Source organism: Canis aureus, chromosome 25 (assembly GCF_053574225.1).
Source record: "Canis aureus isolate CA01 chromosome 25, VMU_Caureus_v.1.0, whole genome shotgun sequence".
Taxonomy (NCBI): Eukaryota; Metazoa; Chordata; class Mammalia; order Carnivora; family Canidae; genus Canis; species Canis aureus.
In genome coordinates this window covers 20,697,286-20,717,763 of record NC_135635.1, presented here as the reverse complement: position 1 = coordinate 20,717,763, position 20,478 = coordinate 20,697,286, and the positions used below count along the sequence as shown (strand labels likewise).

General features: G+C 41.6%; 1 protein-coding gene across 6 annotated transcripts in view; it reads left to right on the top strand.

Moving 5' to 3' along the window:
* BMAL2 (basic helix-loop-helix ARNT like 2) overlaps positions 1 to 20,478 on the top strand; it is a 117,108-nt gene continuing 96,630 nt past the window's right edge. For 5 of the 6 annotated variants that reach the window (XR_013364109.1, XM_077870647.1, XM_077870649.1 and 2 more), the window contains exon 1: positions 1 to 152. Coding sequence is in view for 4 of the 6 variants with exons in the window: in XM_077870647.1 (XP_077726773.1) it covers positions 122 to 152 (31 nt within the window). In the remaining 2 variants the exon portion in view is untranslated. Of the gene's footprint in view, positions 179 to 20,478 lie in introns of all 6 variants that reach the window. The other variant, XM_077870646.1, reaches the window with a different exon arrangement.

Sequence of the window (20,478 nt, the reverse complement as noted above, 5' to 3'; positions counted from 1 at the left end):
GGTGGGGGCGGCCGCGTCCCGCGGCGGGGCCGGCGCAGGGCGGGCCCCGAGCTCTCCCTGCCGCCAGCCCCAGCCCCAGCCCCAGCCCCGGGGCTGCGGCGCCGGCCGGGCGGCTCCTGCGATGGCGGCTGCGGAGGAGGCTGCGGCGCCAGGTGAGGCTGCGAGGCGGCGGCTCCAGGTGCGCGCGGCGCGGGGGGCGCAGCCCCGAGCCCCGAGCCCCGAGCCCCGAGCCCCGCTCCCGCCCGCACCCGGGGAGCCCCGCGCGTGCCCCGGGAGGCCGGGGGGTGCCCGGGCTCGCCGCCCGCTTTCGCGTCGCCCGCAGCCTCCTTTCTCGGCCGCGGCTGCATCTCTGCGCGAAGGGGAGGCGGCGAGGGACCAGCGCCGGGCAGCGACGGGCGAGCCCCCCCGGCGGCCCCCGGGACCCCGCTCGGCGTCTGCGGGAGCCGCTGCGCGGGCTTCTGCGATGCCCTCCTCGGGGGGCGCTCGGGCCCCCGAGCCCGCGTCCTGCGCCCCCCGCCCCCCGCCCCGGGCGCCGCGGAGCCGCCGAGACCCCGGGAGCCCTGCGGGGAGCCCGCGGCGGAGGGGCTGGCGGCCCCGCGGGGTCCCGGGCCCCGAGCCCCGAGCTGGAAGCGCTGCCGCGTCCCGCGCCCCCTCCACGGCGGGCTGCTCGCCTGCGAGGCCTCCCCGGGCCGGCCGGTTAGGGACGCCTGGAACCTACTTGTTAAAGGGGAGGCAGGAACAGAAACCCACAAGCAACTGGAGGAAAACTGGCAGAGGGGATTCCAGGGAAGCAATGGACCAAACCCGCGCTTGCCTCGTATCACGTGGTGATGAGTTTTGACTCTTCTCTGAAGCACAGCAGGGGGAAGTGGTGCTTTTGAAACTCTAATAAGGGACCCCCGGGTGGCGCAGCGGTTTAGGGCCACCTTCAGCCCAGGGCGTGACCCTGGAGACCCGGGATCGAGTCCCCCACGGGGCTCCCCGCATGGAGCCTGCTCCTCCCTCTGCCTGTGTCTCTGCCTCTCTCTCTCTCTCTGTCTCTCTCTCTCTCTCTGGGTCTCTCATAAATAAATTAGTTAAATTAAAAAAAAAAGAATGAAACTCTAATTACAGTTAAGGGAACTTGGGGTCGTGGGGAGATTTCCAACACTCTCATTTGAACTGTGCCCTTTTTTCTGGAAGATAGAAAGATGTGAGTGAGCGCTGTTCTAGCAAAGAGAAGGCCGTATGTATGGGTTAAGCTCAGACATGTCGCTGGGGTTATTTACTTATTTAGCCTTAGTTTCTTCATCTGTAAAATGGGGATAATTACAATATCTGGCTTATAGGATTGTGAGGACCAAATGAGATATAAAATGCACTTAGGTACGTATAAAATGCTTAGCCCAGGGCAGCCCCGGCGGCCCAGTGGTTTGGGGCCTCCTTCAGCCCAGGGGTGTGATCCTGGAGACCCGGATCGAGTCCCACTTCGGGCTCCCTGCATGGAGCTTGCTTCTTCCTCTGCCTGTGTCTCTGCCCACACACACCCCCCCGTGTCTGTAATGAATAAATAAAAATAAAATCTTAAAAAAAAATGCTTAGCCCAGTCCTTGAGGAATAGCAAGTGCCCCATAAACATTGGCTTAATACAATTATTAATTTGCAGCTCCCATTTGCTTTGTGAAGTTGGTGAGCCTTGTCTGATTAACTAAAATGTTATCACAAGTCAACACTGGCCAATTGAAAGAATATTTTGACTCTACTGAAAAAAGAGAAATATGAAAATGCACCTACCCATTCAGAGTGGCGTTCACTCTGAATAAGCCTTATGGGCTTATAAGTTTTCAGAGAAATAGTTTATTGCTGTTTAGCTGAATACCAAGTGTACATTTGGAAATGGTTAAAATTGATCTATCTTAGGTAAGAATAGCAAAATTTCCGTGGGGGCCGGGAGAGCCTGCATTTATTGAGGTCCTGTTACGTATCAAGCATTTCACAGGGGTACCTTCCTTAGTGTCCTAGCAGCCCCATGATGTAGGTGGTGTTATCTCCATGTTGCTGATGAGATGAGAAAACAGGTTGGGCCACAGTTCCACAGCCAGAGAGTGACAAAACTGAAAAAAATCTGTGGCTACTGGCCATGCTGCTTTCCTTTCTTTCCTGTCTCACTGGGTGGTGCTAATGAGCAATGCGTGTACTTTTCAGATACCCTCTTTAGATGAAAAGGGTGAAAAAAATAGGGTTATAAGTTCCCCTATCCCTGGAGGAAATAACATAACAAAACAGGGCTCTCTATCAGAATCCATGGCCATCTTTTCCTTAACACAAAATCCCTGAAGATTTCTTTTTCCCTAGGCAGTTTCCCTAGGCCCTGGTAACACAAATCTGTAAGTGGTGGTGGGGGAGAAAACCCCCGTGGTGCTTACACAGCTGAAAATAACTTTGGGGCTGGTTTTGGCAATGGTCACCAAAAATCAGCTGTGCCTAACGTAATTGCCTGCTCAATTTTTTGACAGGCTTATGGTAAACACCAAGAGTGAGCAAGCTGCCAAGTGACTGGGTGTCCTCCTGGTAAATGGTTCCAGAATCCTTGGAGTCAGGAAGAGGGCAGTCCTGCAGGAGCAGCGCATTTTCAAGACTGTCAGGGATGGCTTGAGTCTTGGCATTTGTGGGGCAGCTTTCTCCCCTTCCTTTTGCTTACCATGGCATGTTGTCACCTGCGAGCTAATCAGAGCACTCTTTCTGAGATGTCGCTCCGCAATTATAGTGGCTTGAGTTCATCTTTGTGACTCAGAAATAAAAAATCATGTGCCGGTCAACTTTGCATAAGCTACCACTCCTGGCCTGGATCCTTAGGGAAAGTTTCAGCCTGAGATGCATTACCCAACATAAACCAGGATGGACTAAAACTGCTTTCACAAGTTTGGGAAGGTGGGGAGGGGTTTGGGGAGGGAGAGGAAAAGAGAATGGGGAAGAGGGATGGAGTGAATAGAGAAGAAGGGAGAGAGTAAAGGAGCAAGATGGAAGGAAGGTGGAAAGTGAGGGACAGAGATGGGGAGATGAGGAAGGGACGGGGGAAGGAAAATGAGAGATGGCAAGGAGTTGGTAGGGGGAGAAGAGTGAATGGGGGAAGGGGAGAAGGGTAGGGACTGCCAGCCCAGTGACGTTTGACTCCAGGAAAAAAGAAAAAGTAATCGAATGTTTAAAATATATAAGGAGGGGCACCTGGGTGATGCAGCTGGTTAAACATCTGACTTGATTTTGGGCTCATGTCATGATCTGGGGGGCCTGAGACTGAACCCCACATAGGCGAGTCTGTCTGAGATTTTCCCCTGCCTCCCCCCATTCCCCCATGTGCTCACACACTTGCGCTTTCTCTCTCAATATAAATAAATAAAATATACAGGGAAAGCCGAAACATATAATAAACACAGTCATTTCACTTTCCTTTTTTTCTTGTGGCAAGACTCCCTGATTCTTTTTTTTTTTTTTTTAATAGTTATTCATGAGAGAGAGAGAGGCAGAGACACAGGCAGAGGGAGAAGCAGGCTCCAGGCAGGGAGCCCGATGTGGGACTCGATCCCAGGACTCCAGGATCATGCCCTGGGCCGAAGGCAAGCACCAAACCGCTGAGCCACCCAGGGATCCCCAGACTCCCTGATTCTAAAGCATGATCTCTTTCTGTGCTGTGAGCATCCTTTCGAAATCTCTCCCTTTACATAATGTTCAGGAAATCATAAATAAGGTAATAACACCTCATTCTAGTAGCCCTGATTTCAGGTGTCCCATTTAGTTGAAAACCTCCAGTTTTCCACCGTGACAGCGGAGTTACGCAGGTGCCTGGGATCTGGGTGGTGAGTCAGCCTCAGTACCATCGCCAGCATTATCAGGGACTCAGTGACCAGGTGCCCTATAGGAGATGAATGTCCCTGAGACCTTTGTCTGCTCTGTGAGACAGTGATTTCCTGTCCTGGTTTCTGCAGGTCTGCTCCCTGGAATGCCCCCTCTCCACCAACCCCAAATACCAGCCCTCCTGTAACCCACCTGCCTCACCCAGTGCCTCCCTCCTTCTGGTGGCAGGAGGCTGTGAGAACTTAGAAGAACCTATAATTTGAACTCTTACTGGTGCTGGCACTACAGGTGGAAGATATTCCCTGCAGTAGCTTATAGTATTTCTGGATGTTTACTGATAATTTATGAAGCACTTGGCTGTGTACCCCCCCCCATTTTCTTCTCTTATGTGAAATCACGTTTACTGGTCCCTCACACATACCATTTAAATTCTATCACTTTATAATACCTCACCCCCTCTATTTTTAAAATTTAAAATATTTCCAAGGGCGCCTGGGTGGCTCAGTTAGTTAAGCCTCCGACCCTTGATCTAGGCTCAGGTCATTATCACTGGGCATGAGCCTGCTTAAGATTCTCTCCTCCTCCCGCTGCCCCTTTCTCCTGCTAAACTTTAAAAAAAAAATCTCTTAAAATGTTTAAATGAGTCCAGTTATATAATATTAAAACTCTTACTTGAAAATGCTTAAATGTTGTTTGACATGATAGGAAATTTGTTATTTACCCAAGTACATTACTGGTATTTTGTTTCTCTAGTCTTTAATCTTATGGTTTAAGTCTTTATATAATATATTTACAGAGAGAGAAACAAAAGCTGGAAAAAAAGGAAATGTGGAGAGAATCACTCATTCTTCCATCAATATGGTTTACATTACAGGATATTTATTATTGAAGGTCAAGATTATTGCCATAAAACAGTAGTTGCCAAAGCACTCAAAATGTTTTATTCATGGAGAAAATGCTTTACTTATAATATTTATTTTTTTGATAGATAAGAAATACACTTTACCATACGTTCCAAATGTATCACAGGGAAAGTGGAGAATCATCCACCAGCTTTCTCTTCCAAAATCCCTCCACTTTGTCTCCTTGTCTGTTATGTGAGGGAATCTACCTTTTCCCATATGTTTTAAACTTTGCTACCTCCAGGCATTGCTCAGGCTATGGGCTGCTCCTGCCTTCCCTCCAGATAGGCGCGTAGAAGTTTCAGGTAGTCTGGAAGGCTGAGCTCAGGTGTCACTATGTTTTCAGCTTGCCTGTGGAGGAGGCGATCAGGTGTATAGGGAAATGGGCATGAGCTTCGGAACCAGGCCATTGGGAATGTGATTGCCAGTTTCATTATTTACTAGGTATGTGACCTTGGCCACATTAGTTCATTGCTCTGAGCCCCAATTTCCTTGTCTATAGTAAAGTAAAATCTGCCTAATTTGGAGGGTTGTGTGGGGATTAAATGACACTATTATAAAGTGTTAAGTGAAATCTGACATACATCAAATGATCATCCCCCTTTTTTCCATAAAATCTTCCCAGAACCTCTCCTCCCCAATGGAAATGCTTCTCCCCTTCTATTTTCACTTTGTTGCTTTTGTGTGTGCCTGTTCTAACACTCGGCCTACTTGCCGCAGGTTACTCAGGTAGATTTCTTAGTTCCATTCCTGGGTTGATTCTTACTCATCTTTACAATCTCCGACTCCTTATACCTGTTAAATGCCTAATAAAGATTTGTTGATTTTAAATGAATGATGATTGGTCTAAGGCGTGGACAGGGCTGGTTCATTCATAAACTATCCATTAAATACATACTACTGTGCTAAGTGAACAAAGACAGAAATGGTAAACAAGAAAAAAGTTTCAAGAGCTTATAAGTAGGTGAGAAGCCGTCAAAATATGCGTAAGACAAGACAGAACCTAGTTAAGATCTACAGTTTAACTGCTACGAGTGAGCCTCCTCACCCAAAGTTGGGAGAAATTATATCTAGGTCATGCAGCAGGGACTCCCTGACCCTCAGAGAAGGTGCCAACTTTAGTATCGATGGGTAGATAACTTGGGGAGGCAGTGAAGAAGAGGCTCTGAAGAAGAGGGTCTTTCAGGACAGAGCATAGGCATGGATATGGAAAGTCATCAGTGATGTGCTTGGAAGAACTGGTGGTAGTATCTTTTTTCTTTTTTTTTTTTTTTTTTTTTTTGGCTTTGGCTTTGGATAGGAAAAATTGGAAAAGGAATTGCCCAGGGAAGTTGCATTGTTAGTGTGGTGGTGGGCTTCCCCTCCCACGCCTGTGGTGCAGCACAGCTGACCCAGAAAGCCCAGTTACACAGGCAGTGATCGGCTTGCTCTCTAAAAGGAAAGATACGTATGTCTTCCTTTTGGCCCCTGGTCAGCAAGAGAGCTTCTATGTCACCTTGAAAGACTAATTGTGGCATATTACAGGTCAGGAAAAAAAAAATGGCAGAGGTCTCAGTTCCTGTCAGGCGATTGGATATTAAGTCTTGGCCTTCACTCCAAATCCTTCTGGACCACTTTCTCTCATCATCTTTTCTTCCCAGAAAAAGGAGCTGCCTCTGTCTTTAAATCCATTTCACATTCATCTGAAAAGCATCATCAGAATTGTTTCATTTATTCCTATCACAGCCTGTTGGGAAGTAGGTATCTGGACTTGTAATGACCTTTCCTATGTTCTTCCACTGTCCCCATCGCTGACAACCCCTTGATGGGGACATGCGCTCCAGGCACATTCCCAGATGCTTCTTCCCAGGCTGCTCCATGGGACAAAGCTGAATAATACCCTTAGCCTTGACTCCCAGCATAAATACTTAGTGCAGGTTTGTAAACCGAAAGGAATCAGGTACCCTGCACGTCTGAACATGCTGCGAATGTGAAAAAGCACTTGTGGAAACACTCATGTGTGATAACCTCAGAAGATGTTCTTATTTTGATTCAGATACAGTGCAGAGAATCTCAGGTTTAGAAGTTACTTAAAAGCAGAAGCTCTATACATATTAAAGTACCTCTTGACCTTTTTATTCCTTAGGAGAGGAAAATATGGAAAGAATAGACCATTATTGAGCTGGGATAGTACCAAAGCCATATGTATTTTACAGAAATATAAATTTTATTTTAAGATTTTATTTATTCATGAGACAGGGGCAGAGACATAGGCAGAGGGAGAAGCAGGCTTCTTGCAGGGAGCCTGATATGGGACTTGTTCCCAGGACCCCAGGATCATGCCCTGAGCCAAAGGCAGGCACTCAACCACTGAGCCACCCAGGGGCCCCAGAAATTTAGAATTTAAAAGATATATCGATATACAGTAGATGGAATTGAAATTGAACACTTTATAAAGTAGATATTGATATTTAAATAAGTGATTGTGAAGATTACTACTTGTTTCGTCAAAGATCTATAGAAAATATGGAAATATTGAACAGAATTTCCAGCTCAGTGTGTATTTCTTACCAGCTCCCTGGTTGGAGGATTGGCGGTCCTCCCTGAGCTACGAGGTACCCCAGGTAGGCTGTGCTTGTACCAGCAGAGAGGCAATATTGGTTTTAGTAGGTCATCCCTTCTGTAAGAGTTACTCAGACAACCACACTGACCTAGAAAAAAAGAGACCAAACCCAATTTTCCATGCATCCTGGTGCTAGTGGCTTCTTAGGACAATTCTCCTTTTCTTTAGCTTTTGGCCTGAGTTCAGCTAGCACTTTTGGCTTATCAGTTTGTTTCAACAATAATCGTAGCTACCTCTGGGGCATGTGTTTGGTTTTAAGCAAAGCACCCAGGACTTGGGTGGGGGGTTCACATTCACACTTCAAATTGTAGAAGGCATCGAGGACAAATTATTTATCAAGAGGTTTAAAAATAACTGTTTAGGGATGCCTGGGTGACTCAGCAGTTGAGTATCTGCCTTTGGCTCAGGGCGTGATCCCGGAGACCTGGGATCAAGTCCCACATGGGGCCTCCTGCATGAAGCCTGCTTCTCTCTCTGCCTGTGTCTCTGCCTCTCTCTCTCTGTGTCTCATGAATAAATAAACAAAATCTTCATATAAAAAAACTGTTTGTTACCTGTTTGTCTAAGAAGAGCCTGGAAGCAGCTTTAGATTCTGATCATCATTGTAGCTATGACATGTGAGGCCTAGATAGTAGTAAAGTCACAAATGTCATTTTGGGTTTTATCACTTTTAAAACTCATCTCATGTTTCAGTTTGTAGAACTTTTAACAGTTTGCCTGTTGCAGTGTCAATGCTTCCCTCTCTCCCCCACTTTTAAAGGGTCTTTCTTCGAGAACAGTCGCCATTTAGTGAAAAGATACACAAATATTTTTGTGAACCCTGACAAATATTTTTCTCAAAGATAAACTGAAAGTGTTTCATTTTGTTAATGATTTAGTTGTCAGGAAGCATTGTATCTTTTTTAAAAAAATTCTTAACATCCACATTTATTTGAGAAATCTTAAATAAAAAATCTTAAATGGAGTGGTTGACATAATATTATGCAAGTTTTAGTTGTACTACATAGCAAATCAATTGATAGTTATATACATTACAAAATGCACACCGTGATATGTGGTTTCTTCTCTCATACGAGGTTATTATAGTATTCTTGACTATATTCCCTATGGTGTACTTTTCATTCCCATGACTTACTTATTTTAAAACTGGAAGTTTGTACCTCTTAATTGCCTTTCCCATGGTCCCCCTTGCTCCTCCCCTCCGGCAACTACCAGTTTGTTCTCTGTATTTATGAGTCTGTTTTATTGTTGGTTTGTTTGTTCATTTGTTTTGTTTTTTAGATTCTCCATGTGAGTGAAATCATATGGTATTTGTCTTTCTCTAACTTATTTCACTTAGCATAATACTTTCTAGGTCCTTCCATGTTGTGAATAGCAAGATTTCATTCTTTTTTATGGTTGAATAAGAATTCTGTTGTGTATATACACCACACCTTTTTGTCATCTGCTGCTGGACACTTAGGTTTGTCTCCATATCTTGGCTATTATGAAAAATGCTGCAATACACATAGGCGTGCATGTATACTTTCAAATTATAGTTGACATTTGAACAACATGGGTTTGAACTGTGATGGTCCACTTAAATGCAGATTTTTTTAAAATAAATACAGTATGGTAACTGTCCATGTGTTTTCTCATTATTTTCTTAACATTTTACTTTCTCTAGCTGATTTTATTGTAAGAATACAGTATATAAGATCTATACAAAATATGTGTTAATCAACTATGTATATTATTGGTAAGGCTTCCAGTCAAGAGTAGGTTGTTAGTAGTTGTTATTGTGGAGTCAAAAATTATATGTGGATTTTTGACTGTGCAGGTGGTCAGGCCCCTAAGCACTGTGTTGTTCAAGGGCCAACCGTGGTGTTTTCGTTTTCTGGGTAAATACCCGGAAGTGGAATTAATGGATTGTATGATATTTTTATTTTTGAGGAACCTCCATCTTGTTTTCTGGAGTGACCTGCACCAACATTCCCACATTTACATTCCCACAAACAGTGCGCAAGTATTCCCTTTGCTCCACATCCTCACCAATACTAGTTATTTCTTGTCTTTGATACTAGCCATTCTGATTGGGTGTGAGGTGATATTTCATTATGTTTTCAGTTTGAACTTCCTTGATGGTTAGTGAATATCTTTTCATGTGTGTTGACCATCTGTATGTTTTCTTTGGAAAACTGTCTATTCAGGTCCTCGGCCCATTTAAAAAATCAGATTGTTTTGTTGCTGTTGAGTTGTCTAAGTTCTTTTTACATTTTGAGTAGGAGTATGAACCTTTCATTGAGTGTATCATTTGCACATATCTTCTTTTGTTCAGGAGGCTGTCTTTCATCTTATTGACTTTTTTTTTTTCTGTGTAAAAGTTTTTTAGTTTGATATAGTCCTGATAGTTTGTTTTTGCTCTTATTTCCCTTCCATGGGGAGACAGATCCAGAAAAATGTTGCTAAGGCTGACATCCAAAAGTTTATTGCCTGTTTTCTTCTATGATTTTTATGGTTTCAGGTCTCACATTTAGGTGTTTAATTGATTTTTGAGTTTATTTTTTTGTTTGCTGTATGAAAGTGGTCCATTTTCATTCTTTTGCATGTAGCCGCCCAGTTTACTAACACTGTTTATTAAAAAGACTATTTTCTCCATTGTATATTCTTGCTTCCTTTGCCATAGATTAATTGGCCATATAAGCCTGGGCTTGTTTCTGTGTTCTCTATCCTGTTCCTTTGATCGATGTGTTTGTTTTTGTGCCAGTACTGTACTGTTTCGATTATTATAGCTTTGTAGTGTATCTTGAAATTTGGAAGTGCGTTACCTTCAGTTCTGATTTTCTTTCTAAAGATTCCTTTGGCTATTCAGGGTCTTTTGTGGTTCTATACAAATTTTAGCATTATTTGGTCTAGTTCTATGAAAAATGCTGTTGGTATTTTGATAGGGATTGCACTGACTCTGTAGATTGCTTTGGGTAGTATAGTCGTTTTAACATTAGTTTTTCCAATCCATGACCATGGTATATCTTTCTATTTATTTGTATCATTAGTTTCTTTCATCAATGTTTTATAAGTTTTCAGAGAATAGATCTTTCACGTCCTTGGCTAAATTTATTCCTAGGTATGTATATATGTATGTATGTACTTACTTACTTACTTACTTACTTATTTATTTAATGCAATGGTTAATGCATTAATTTTTCTTTCTGCTAGGTTGTTATTAGAGTATGAAATGTACCAGATTTCTGTATATTAACTTTGTATTCTGCAACTTGACTGACTTTATTAGTTCCAGTAATGTTTTGGTGGAGCCTTTAGCATTTCCTATACGTAGGATCACGTCATCTGCAAATAATGACAATTTATTTCTTCCTTACTAATTTGAATGCTTTTTATTCCTTTTCTTTGATTGCTGTGGCTAGGACTTCCAGTACTGTATTGAATAAAAGTGGTAAAGAGTGGACATCCTTGTGGTCTTTCTGATCTTAGAGGAAAAGCTTTAAACTTTTCATCATTGAGTATGATATTAACTGTGGGTTTGCCATATGAGACCTTTATTATATTGAGGTATATTCCCTCTATAACCACTTTTTTAAAGAGTTTTTCTCATGAATTGTGTTGGATTTTGTCAAATTTTTTTCTGCATCTATTGAGATGATCATATCATTTTTATTATCATTATTGTGGTGTACCTTGTTGATTGATTCATAGACATTCAACCATCTTTGCATCCCTGGAATAAATCCCGCTTGATCATGGTGAATGATCCTTGTAATGTATTCTTATATTTGGTTCACTAATATTTTGTTGATAATTTTACATCTATGTTCATCAGAAATATTGGTCTATAATTTTCTTTTTTTATAGTGTCTTTTTCTAGTTTTGGTATCAAGGTACTGCTGGCTTTACAAAATAAATTTGGAAGCATAGTTTTTTAGAGTAGTTTGAGACAGATAGGTATTAACTTTTTTTTAAGGTTTTATTTATTTTAGAGCAATAGAGCATGAGCAGGGGGAGGGGCAGAGGGAGAAGGAAAGAATCTCAAGAAGACTGTGCACTGAGCATGTAGCCCAATGCAGGGCTTGGTCTTATGACCGTGAATGACCTGAGCTGAAACCAAGAGTTGGACGCTTAACCAGCTGAGCCACCCAAGTGCTACTCTCTCTTTTTTAAATGTTTGGTAGAATTTTCCTGTGAGGAAATTGGATTCTGGACTTTTGTTTCTTGGGTTGTTGGTTTTTTTTTTTTTTTTTTATTACTGATTCCATTTCATTACTAGTTAGTAATCCATCTGTTCATATTTTCTCTTTCTTCTTGATTCAGTTTTGTAAGAATGTATGTTTCTAGAAATTATTTCTTTTAGGCTGTCCAATTGGCATATAATTTTTCATAGTAGTCTCTTATAATTGTATTTCTGTGGGGTCAGTTATCTCTCCTCTTTCTTTTCTGCATTTATTTATTATTTCTTTAAAATATCTTTTATTTATTTATTCATGAGAGAGAGAAAGAGAGAGAGAGAGGCAGAGACACAGGCAGAGGGAGAAGAAGCAGGTTCCCTGCAAGGAGCTCGATATAGGACTAGATCCCAGATCCCAGGACCACACCCTGAGCCGAAGGCAGACGCTCAACCACTGAGCCACCCAGGCATCCCTTGCTTTTATTTATTTGAGCCCTCTTTTTTTTTTTTAACCTGATGAGTTGGGCTAATTGGTTACCAATTTTCAAAGAACCAACTCTTGGTTTCATTGATCTTTTTTTATTGTTATTTTATTTTTTGTTTTTGGGGCTTATTTTGTCCCTATTTTGTATTTTCTGCTCTGATCTTTATTGTTTCCTTCCTTCTACTTTGGGCTTTGTTATTTTTTCTAGTTCCTGTAGGTGTAAGGTTAGATTGTTTGAGTTTTTTCCTGTTTCTTGAGGTAGGCCTTAGAACTTCGCTTTTAGAACTGCTTTTGCTGCTTCCCAAAGATTTTGAATCATCATATTTTCATTTTCATTTGTCTCTGTGTATTTTTTAATTTCCTATTTGATTTCTTCATTGACCTATTGGTTGTTTAGTAACATGTTTAGCCTTCACATGTGTGTATTTTTTATAGTTTTGTTTTCTTGTAATTGATTCTTAGTTTCATACCATCGTGGTCAGAAAAGGTGCTTGATATAATTTCAATTTTCTTAAATATATTATGACCTATTCTGTAGCCTAAAGTATGATCTGTCCTGGAGAATATTTCTTGTGTACTTGAAAAAAAAAGTGTTTTCTGCATTTTTTTGGATGGGATGTTCTGTATATGTCTGTTAAGCCCATCTGATCTAACGTGTTGTTCAAAGCCACTCTTTCCTTATTGTTTTTCTGTCTGGATGATTTCTCCATTGGTGTAAGTGGGGTAGTACAGTCCCCTACTATTATGTATTATTGTTTGTTTTTCCCTTTATGTCTGTTACTTTATATATTTAGTTGCTCCTATGTTGAATGTATATATATTTACAATTGTTCTATCCTCTTTATCATGTAATGTGTCTTTTGGTCTCTTGTTTAGTTTTTGTTTTTAAGCCTATTTTGTCTGATATAAGTATTGCTATCCTGGCCTCCCCCTCACTCCCTGTTTCCAGTTGCATGGAACATTTTTTTTCCATCCCTTCATTTTCTGTTTTTATGTGTCTTAGAGTCCCTTGTAGGCAGCATGTAGATAGGTCGTTTTTTCTCCCCAATCATTCACCCTGTGCTTGATTGGAGCATTTATTCCATTTACATTGAAAGTAATTGTTGAGAGATTTGTACTTGTTGCTCTTTTGTTAATTGTTTCCTGATTGTTTTTGTAGTTCCTTTCTCTTCCTTTATTCTCTTGCTGTCTTCCCTTGTGACTTGATGACTTCAGCCTCTACTTCATTTATTTCTGCTCTAATCTTTATTTCCTTTCTTCTACTTGCCTTGGACTTTGTTTGTACTTCTTTCTTTCTGTCCCCTTTAGGTGTAAGATTAGATTTTTTTTTTAGTTTTCTTATTTTCTTATTTCATTCTTTTGTATGTAGTTGTCCAGCTTTACCAACATCTTTGTTGAAGAGACTTTTTCCTATTACATATTCTTTTCTCCTTTGTCAAAGATAAACTGACCTTATAATTGTGGGTTTATTTCTGGGGTCTCCGTTCTGTCCTATTGATCTGTGTGTCTGGGGTTTTTTTGTTTTTGTTTTTTTTTGGGGGGGGGGGCATGTGTCTGTTTTTGTGCCAGTACTATACTGTTTTGATTACTACAGCTTTGTAGTATAATTTGAAATCTGGAGCTACTTTGTCTTTTAAACCATTGCTTTTTGCAGAAAGATAAAGAAAAAATAATAATAAAAATATAAAATAAAAAGAGGAAGAAAAAGATAATAGAAGAAAAAAAGAACAAGAAAAGAATAAAACTGACCAAAAGTAAAAACGAGAAAATTTAAAAAGTAAAAAAAAATAATAATAAATTAATTAATTAATTAATTAATTAAAAATACAAAACAAAAGCAAACAAAAGCAAAAAAGCAACACAAAACCATGGTTTGTTTGGTGCCACAGCACCCCAGGGCAGCTGGTGTGGACTTGTGGGTCCTGTGCTCCCTGATGTTGTAAGCTCACCTTGAGCTGGACCCTGCTCAGTGTGGGCTTTTAAGGTGGAGGGGAACAAAATATTTTTGTAGTTCCTTGGCACTTTAAACTGTTTTGTTTTTTTTTTCCCTTGTGCCTCAAGGTGACCAGGGCTGATGTGTGCTTGAAGATCCTGGGCTTGCTGAGGTCACAAGCTCCCTGTGGTAACCAGACCTACCAGCTATGGCATCTGGATCTTTGCTTTTAGGGTGGAGAGGAGACAATATTCCCACAGTTCTTCAGCCCTTTTAAACTCCTTTTTTTCCTATGTTCCAGCACCAGTGGGCTGATGTGGATTTGCAGATCCTTGGCTTCCTGAGGTTACAAGCTTTCTGTGATGATCTGACCCACCATTTATGGCATTGTGACTTGCTAATTATGGCATCTGAACCACCCCTTATGATGTCCAGATCCTGCTCTGATTTGGGTTTTTAAGGTGGAGGGGGACAGAGTGTTCCCATAGCTTCTTAACACTCTTAAATCTGGCTTCTTTTTCTGTGCCTCAGCATGACTAGGGCTGGTGTGGGCTTGTGGACTCTAGGCTCACTAATGTGGCAAACTCACTCACTAAGATGATCCAACTCACCTATTTTGGTATCCGGATTCTGCTCCAATCTAGGCTTCTAAGGTGGGATGGGAACATAAACTGCCCTTCTCCAAACTCTCTAATATGGAGAGTATTCCACAGCTCCTCCGACTCTTGGCAGGTTTCTAGTGCTAGCTCTCTTACATGCCAGTGGCTCTTTGAAACCATGGCTTTCCTGTGTGCCCAAGGTCAGCGGGATCTGTTCCCAGTTCCTCAGTACTATCCCTCCCCACTGCCATTTGCAGTGTTGAGGGTAGAAGTTCCCTGTTAACTGTCTCTTTCCTTCTTCTCTTGCCATTTTTTCTATCCCTGGTAGTTCAGTAGCTGTTCAGTCAGCCCTCATTTCTTCTTAAGGAGGATTTATTCTATTCAGAGGTGTAATTTCGTGAGTTCAAAGTCTTCCTACATTGCTATCTTGAACCTGAACTCTCATTTTACTACTTTTGTCTTAACCTTCACACTAGCTTATAAGTAATTTTTAAAAAGATTTTATTTATTTATTTCATGAGAGACACACAGAAAGAGGCAGAGACATAGGCAGAGGGAGAAGCAGGCTCTCTTCAGGGAACCCAGTGTGGGACTTGATCCCAGGCCCAGGATCACACTCTGAACCGAAGGCAGATGCTCAACCGCTGAGCCACCTGGACAACCCTAGCTTTATAAGTAATTGGTCTACTACCTTTGAGAGAGAGAGAGAGAGAGAGAAAAGCAGACCCCTGCTGAGCAGGAAGCTTGATGAGGGGCTTGATCCCAGGACCTGGAGATCATGACCAGAGCCAAAGGCAGATGCTTAACTGACTGAGCCGCCTAGGCACTCCAATCTACTACCTTTGCTATATATTTTCTGTTATGAAATTTTTACCTTTTATAATTTTCTTCAAGTTCTGTTCTCTTTTTTTTTCTGCTTTTTGAGAAGTCCCTTAAACATATCTTGTAAGGCTAGTTTAGTGGAGATGAACTCCTTTAACTTTTATTTGTTTGGAAAATTCTTCATCTCTCCTTCAATTCTGAATAACATTGCCAGGTATGGTATCCTTGGTTGAAAGGTTTTTTTTTTTTCCTTTTAGCACTTTGAATATATCATGCCACTATCTTCTGGCCTGTAAAGTTTCTGCTGAAAAATCAACTGAGCTTTATGGGTTTTCCCTTGTACTTAATTATTTGCTTTTTTCTTGCTACTATTAAGATTCTCTCTTTAACTTTTTTTTAAGATTTTATTTTGAGTGAGAGAGCACAGGCAAGGGGAGGAGCAGAAGAGGGAGAAGCTGACTCCCCACTGAGCAAGGAGCCTGATGTGATGCTTGATCCCAGAACCCTGGGATCAAGACCTAAACCAAAAGCAGACACTTAACCCAGGTGCCCCTCTAATTTTTGACATTTTAATAATTATGTGTCTTGGTGTGGACCTCCTTGGATTCATCTTCTTGCGGGCTCTATGTGCTTCCTGAACCTGGATTTCTTTTTCTTTCTCCAGGTTAGGGGAATTTTCAACTATTATTTCTTCAAGTATGTTTTCTGCCCCTTTCTCAATCTGTTATCCTTCTGGGCCTCCTATAATGCAGATGTTAGTGTCAGTGTCACTTAATGTCCTGGGGATACTTCAACTTATCTTATATTTTAAATTCTTGTGTGTGTATATACACACACATATACACAAAAGTATGAGCAATACTAAGAGTGGGGGAAAATATATATATATATTTTTCAATCTCTTTATTTTGCTGTTCAGCTTGGGTGCTTTCCTTTACGCTGTCTTCCACAATAGTTGATCTGTTGTTCTGCATCCTCTATTCTGCTGTTGATTCCCTCTGGTGTATTTTTTCATTTCAGCTATTGTATTTTTTTCAGCTCTGACTGGTTCTTTTTAAATATTTTCTATCAATTTCTTAAAGTTCTCACTTAGTTCACCCACTCCTCTCATTTGCTGAGCATCTTTTTTACTATTTACTTTGAACTCTTTATTAGGTAGACTGCTTGTCTCCATTTTGTTTAGTTCTTTTTTCCTGAAGATTTGTCTTATTCTTCATCAGGACCACATATTCCTCTGTCTTCTTTCTGGCTCTCTGTGTTTGTTACTATGTAGGTGGGTCAGATACATCTCCTGGTCTTGAAAGTAGTGACCTTGTGTAAAAGGCATCTGTGGGGCTCAGTAGTGCAAGTACCCCTAGTCATAAGCATTAGGTGCTTCAGAGGTGTCCCCTATATGGGCTGTGTGTGCCCTCTTGTTGTGACTGGGCTGTGACTACTACAGGTAGGCTATGGGTGGACCTGGCTTCCCTCTCCCTGGTATGGGTCTCCTGGAGGGGTGCCAGACCTGACTGAGGCTGTCTACCTGGTATGGTATCATGAGGCAGGAGCCCCTTTATAGGGGTGTCTTCTGGAAGGGGTAGATTGGTTGGAGCAGGGCAAGTGGTGCTAGAATGGTATTGGAAAGTGTGAGAGCTGGCCCCCACAAACTTCTGGCCAGCTCAGCTGAAGGAGGGTAAGAAAAATGGTACCCACCAGTACTTCCATTCCCAGAGAAAGCTCCTACAAATCCCTGCCCCTCTGGCACATGGCCTAATGTTAGTAAGTCTCCTTCATGTGTAAGCAGACACTTTTCAAACTGCTGTTTCTGTGTAGGGTCTTGGACTGAGCAATACTAAGAGTGGGGAAAAAAATACTAAGAGTGGAGTCTCGGTTTCCTGTAGCCCTCCCTCTCTCCTGGAGTTATGCTCTACTGATTTTCAAAGCCAGATGTTATGAGAGCTTGTCTTGCTGGTGCAGTTTAGGGCTGGGAGTGGCCAATGTGGGGCCTGATCCTCTCACGACCCTAGGAGGACCTCTGTGCCTGTGAAGTCCCTCCTGCTTGTGGGTCTCTGCCACACCAGGGATTTCATCCCTGCCTGCATCTTCTTCCCTCCCATCCTTCTTGATGTGGCCTTCTCTTTATGCCTTTGGTTGTCAATGGCAGATCTGTAATGCCAGTCTTCAGGTTGTTTCCAAAGTGAGTTGCACTGTATGTAGTTATAGCCTTGGTGTGTCTATGGCAGGAGGTTGAGCTCGGGATATTCCTGCTCTATCATCTTCCTTAAACTGCAGCCATTGTATCTTTTACAGGTTCTGTGGCATCTGATGTATCCAATCATGCCTAATTAATATTAATCATGATAATAGTGTGTATCCTGTTTTCTGTTTACTCATAAACTACAAGAATTATATTTTCCCACGTGTAACAATGATGTGGGTATAGACCATCCAAATCTAAGTGTGTTTTTGTGCTTTTTGGAAAAACATGCTGATGTTCAAAATGCTAAACCTTGTATTCTTTTTATGCATGAGGATCAATCCAGTCTGGAACCAGTTAGGGGACTTTCCTGTTTCAGTGTGGAACTGAAATTTTGATGAACTACTGTTTCTTGCTTTTGCCTATACCTGGATTAGTTCATAATGCCTATGAAATGTTTGCCTTTTCCAGAATGGTCATAGTCAGGGAAGCATTCTTCAGTACTTATATTACTCTGATTATATTCTGCATCACAACTGAGTGGTTTTCCATGACTGAGATTTCCTCATAGTCATAATGGGTGTTTCTCCTACCCCATGGCCCCATTTCAAAAGCCTAACATAGTCTGGCCTCCAGAGATTTAACCTTTTAACCTGTCCTTCAATGCCTGCTAAACATTTGGATGTGTTGCCATTTCTGTGAAGTGCTAATGTCCCAAACGGACCTTCTGTTGGGAGGGAATGTGGAATGGTGACCTACTTTTGGGTTTAAGAGGATCTGAACCCTTTTACTTAATTATTGTGTGATATTTGGCATGTGTATCAGTTTGGGCTCAACCAGTGGAACAGACCAATAGCAGATGTATGTAATAAGAGGTTTATAGCAAGGAATTTGCTCATGTAACTGTGGGGGCAGGCTGGGCAAGCCTGGAATCCACAGGGCAGGCTGTGAGGAAAGGCAAGCTAGAACTTTCAGACATGGGCTGAAGCAGCTGTCCATAGGTGGAGTGTCTTTGTCTTGGAAGAAGCCTCAGCTCTGTTTTTAAGGCCTTTCAACTGATTAAATCAGACCCACCCAGATTATCTAGAATAATCTCCCTTAGTAAGGTCAACTGATTATGGACTTTGAGCTTTAATCACATCTACTAAATACCTTCCTGGCAACACTTAGTGTTTGAATAATTGAGGACTGTAGTCTAGCCAAGCTGACACAGCAGAAAGGCCATCAAAGCAAGTTACTTCACTTCTCTGAGCCTGCTTCCTCATCTGCTAGACTACCACTGTAGGGTTGATGTGAGGATTGCATAAAATAAGTTAGGTAGACGGTATGGTGCCTTGCACGTAAGGATTCAGTAAAAGATCATTCTATTTGTTGTGGTGGTGGCAGTGGGAGGAGTGACAGTGGTGACTGTGCTCTCACTGACAAAAATGACTTAATCCTGTTTTTTTCTTTTTTCTTTTTTTTTTTTACTTTCCTGATCATTCTGCTTTACTGAAGTGGTTGGCTTCCTAACTTGGTATTCCTGCTTAAAATTTCTTCTCCATCTTCATTTTTCTTCCCCAAGGCTGTAATGGAGGCTTAAAGTAGCTCACTATTCTGTCTCTGAAAAAATGTCTTACTGAAATCCAGGCACACGATTTTCATAGCCTTCCTTGATGTATCTGTCAATAGTACCACTTCTTTCACCAAAAAGACCTCACCTTACTTGCTTAAAGCTAGTGGAATAGAGAACTGCCTTCTCCAGTGGCATCAAAATCTTTCTTTTTTCTGGTCATAAAATATTTATTAAGGTATACTTTAGGGAATATAGTGAATATAAAATTTAGGATCACAATATGAAGCAATTTCACTCCTCTCAAAAGTCAGCCCAGCCCTCAGTGCTCTGCAGATATAAAACCACTGGTAAGACTTCCTAAAGGCAGTTTGACTAGGACAGAAGAGGCATTTCATGAACATTTACAACTAGAGCATCTGAATACCTCTTGTAAGTGCAAAAACACACCACGTTACACTAATGCAGCAACAATGCATTCATATTGTTCTCATTAGTCATTAGTAGTCAACTTTGCATAGAACATCAGAAAAAAGCACAATGGCACTCAAAATGGGCTAAAAAATGAATCTCCCCTTGCAAAACACATTGTAATGGAAGAAGACATTTTTTTTTTAATTTCTCTAAGTGACTCAGAGTAGATATGCATGAGAACTGTTTCTCTGTAAGAGGCTATCGTTATTAAGTTCTGCTTCTTTTCCTTTCATTTAAACTGCAGTATAACCCGTAGCTGGGCAAATAATCGTACACTCTGAGTCTCACTTTTCTCAGCATTCAGGTGAGTGTCTTGGACAAGATGACTTCTTTTGTTCCTTTAGCTTCCTCTTAATTTTTTATTGTAAATTAAGAAAACCAGATATGTTTTTAGGATGTTCTCCAAAAATGTTACAGTAATTTTTATCTTTGAAGATCAAAAGTAGTTTTTTCTAGATCAAAACAGATATAAATAACAGGCAGCACTTAAATATAGTTGAATTAAGTAATAAATAAAAATTTACCTGGGGAAATCTTTCCCTTCCCCACCCCATCAGTAAGAAAGAATGTCTTTGCCTGGGTGGTGAAGTCAGTTAAACGTCTGACTCTTGGTTTCAGCTTAGGTCATGATCTCAGGGTCGTGAGATATTTATCAGATTCTTCACTGGGTGTGGAGTCTGCTTAAGATTCTCTCTCTCCCTCGCTCTCTGCCCCACCTCCCCTCAAATAATATTTTTAAAAATGATGTGTGAACAAATGAATGAATTTAAGAACTGTTAGAGTCTATAGGCATGCCATCTTTGGCATTGAATGTCACACAGGCAAGTGAGTGGGCCATATTCCTCATGGCTTAAAATGACCCAGGTGGATCTGGTTACCTGTGTGACACATCCCTTCTACTAGTAAGGAGGGGCCAGGGATTTCCCAAGCTTGCTCAGTGCAAA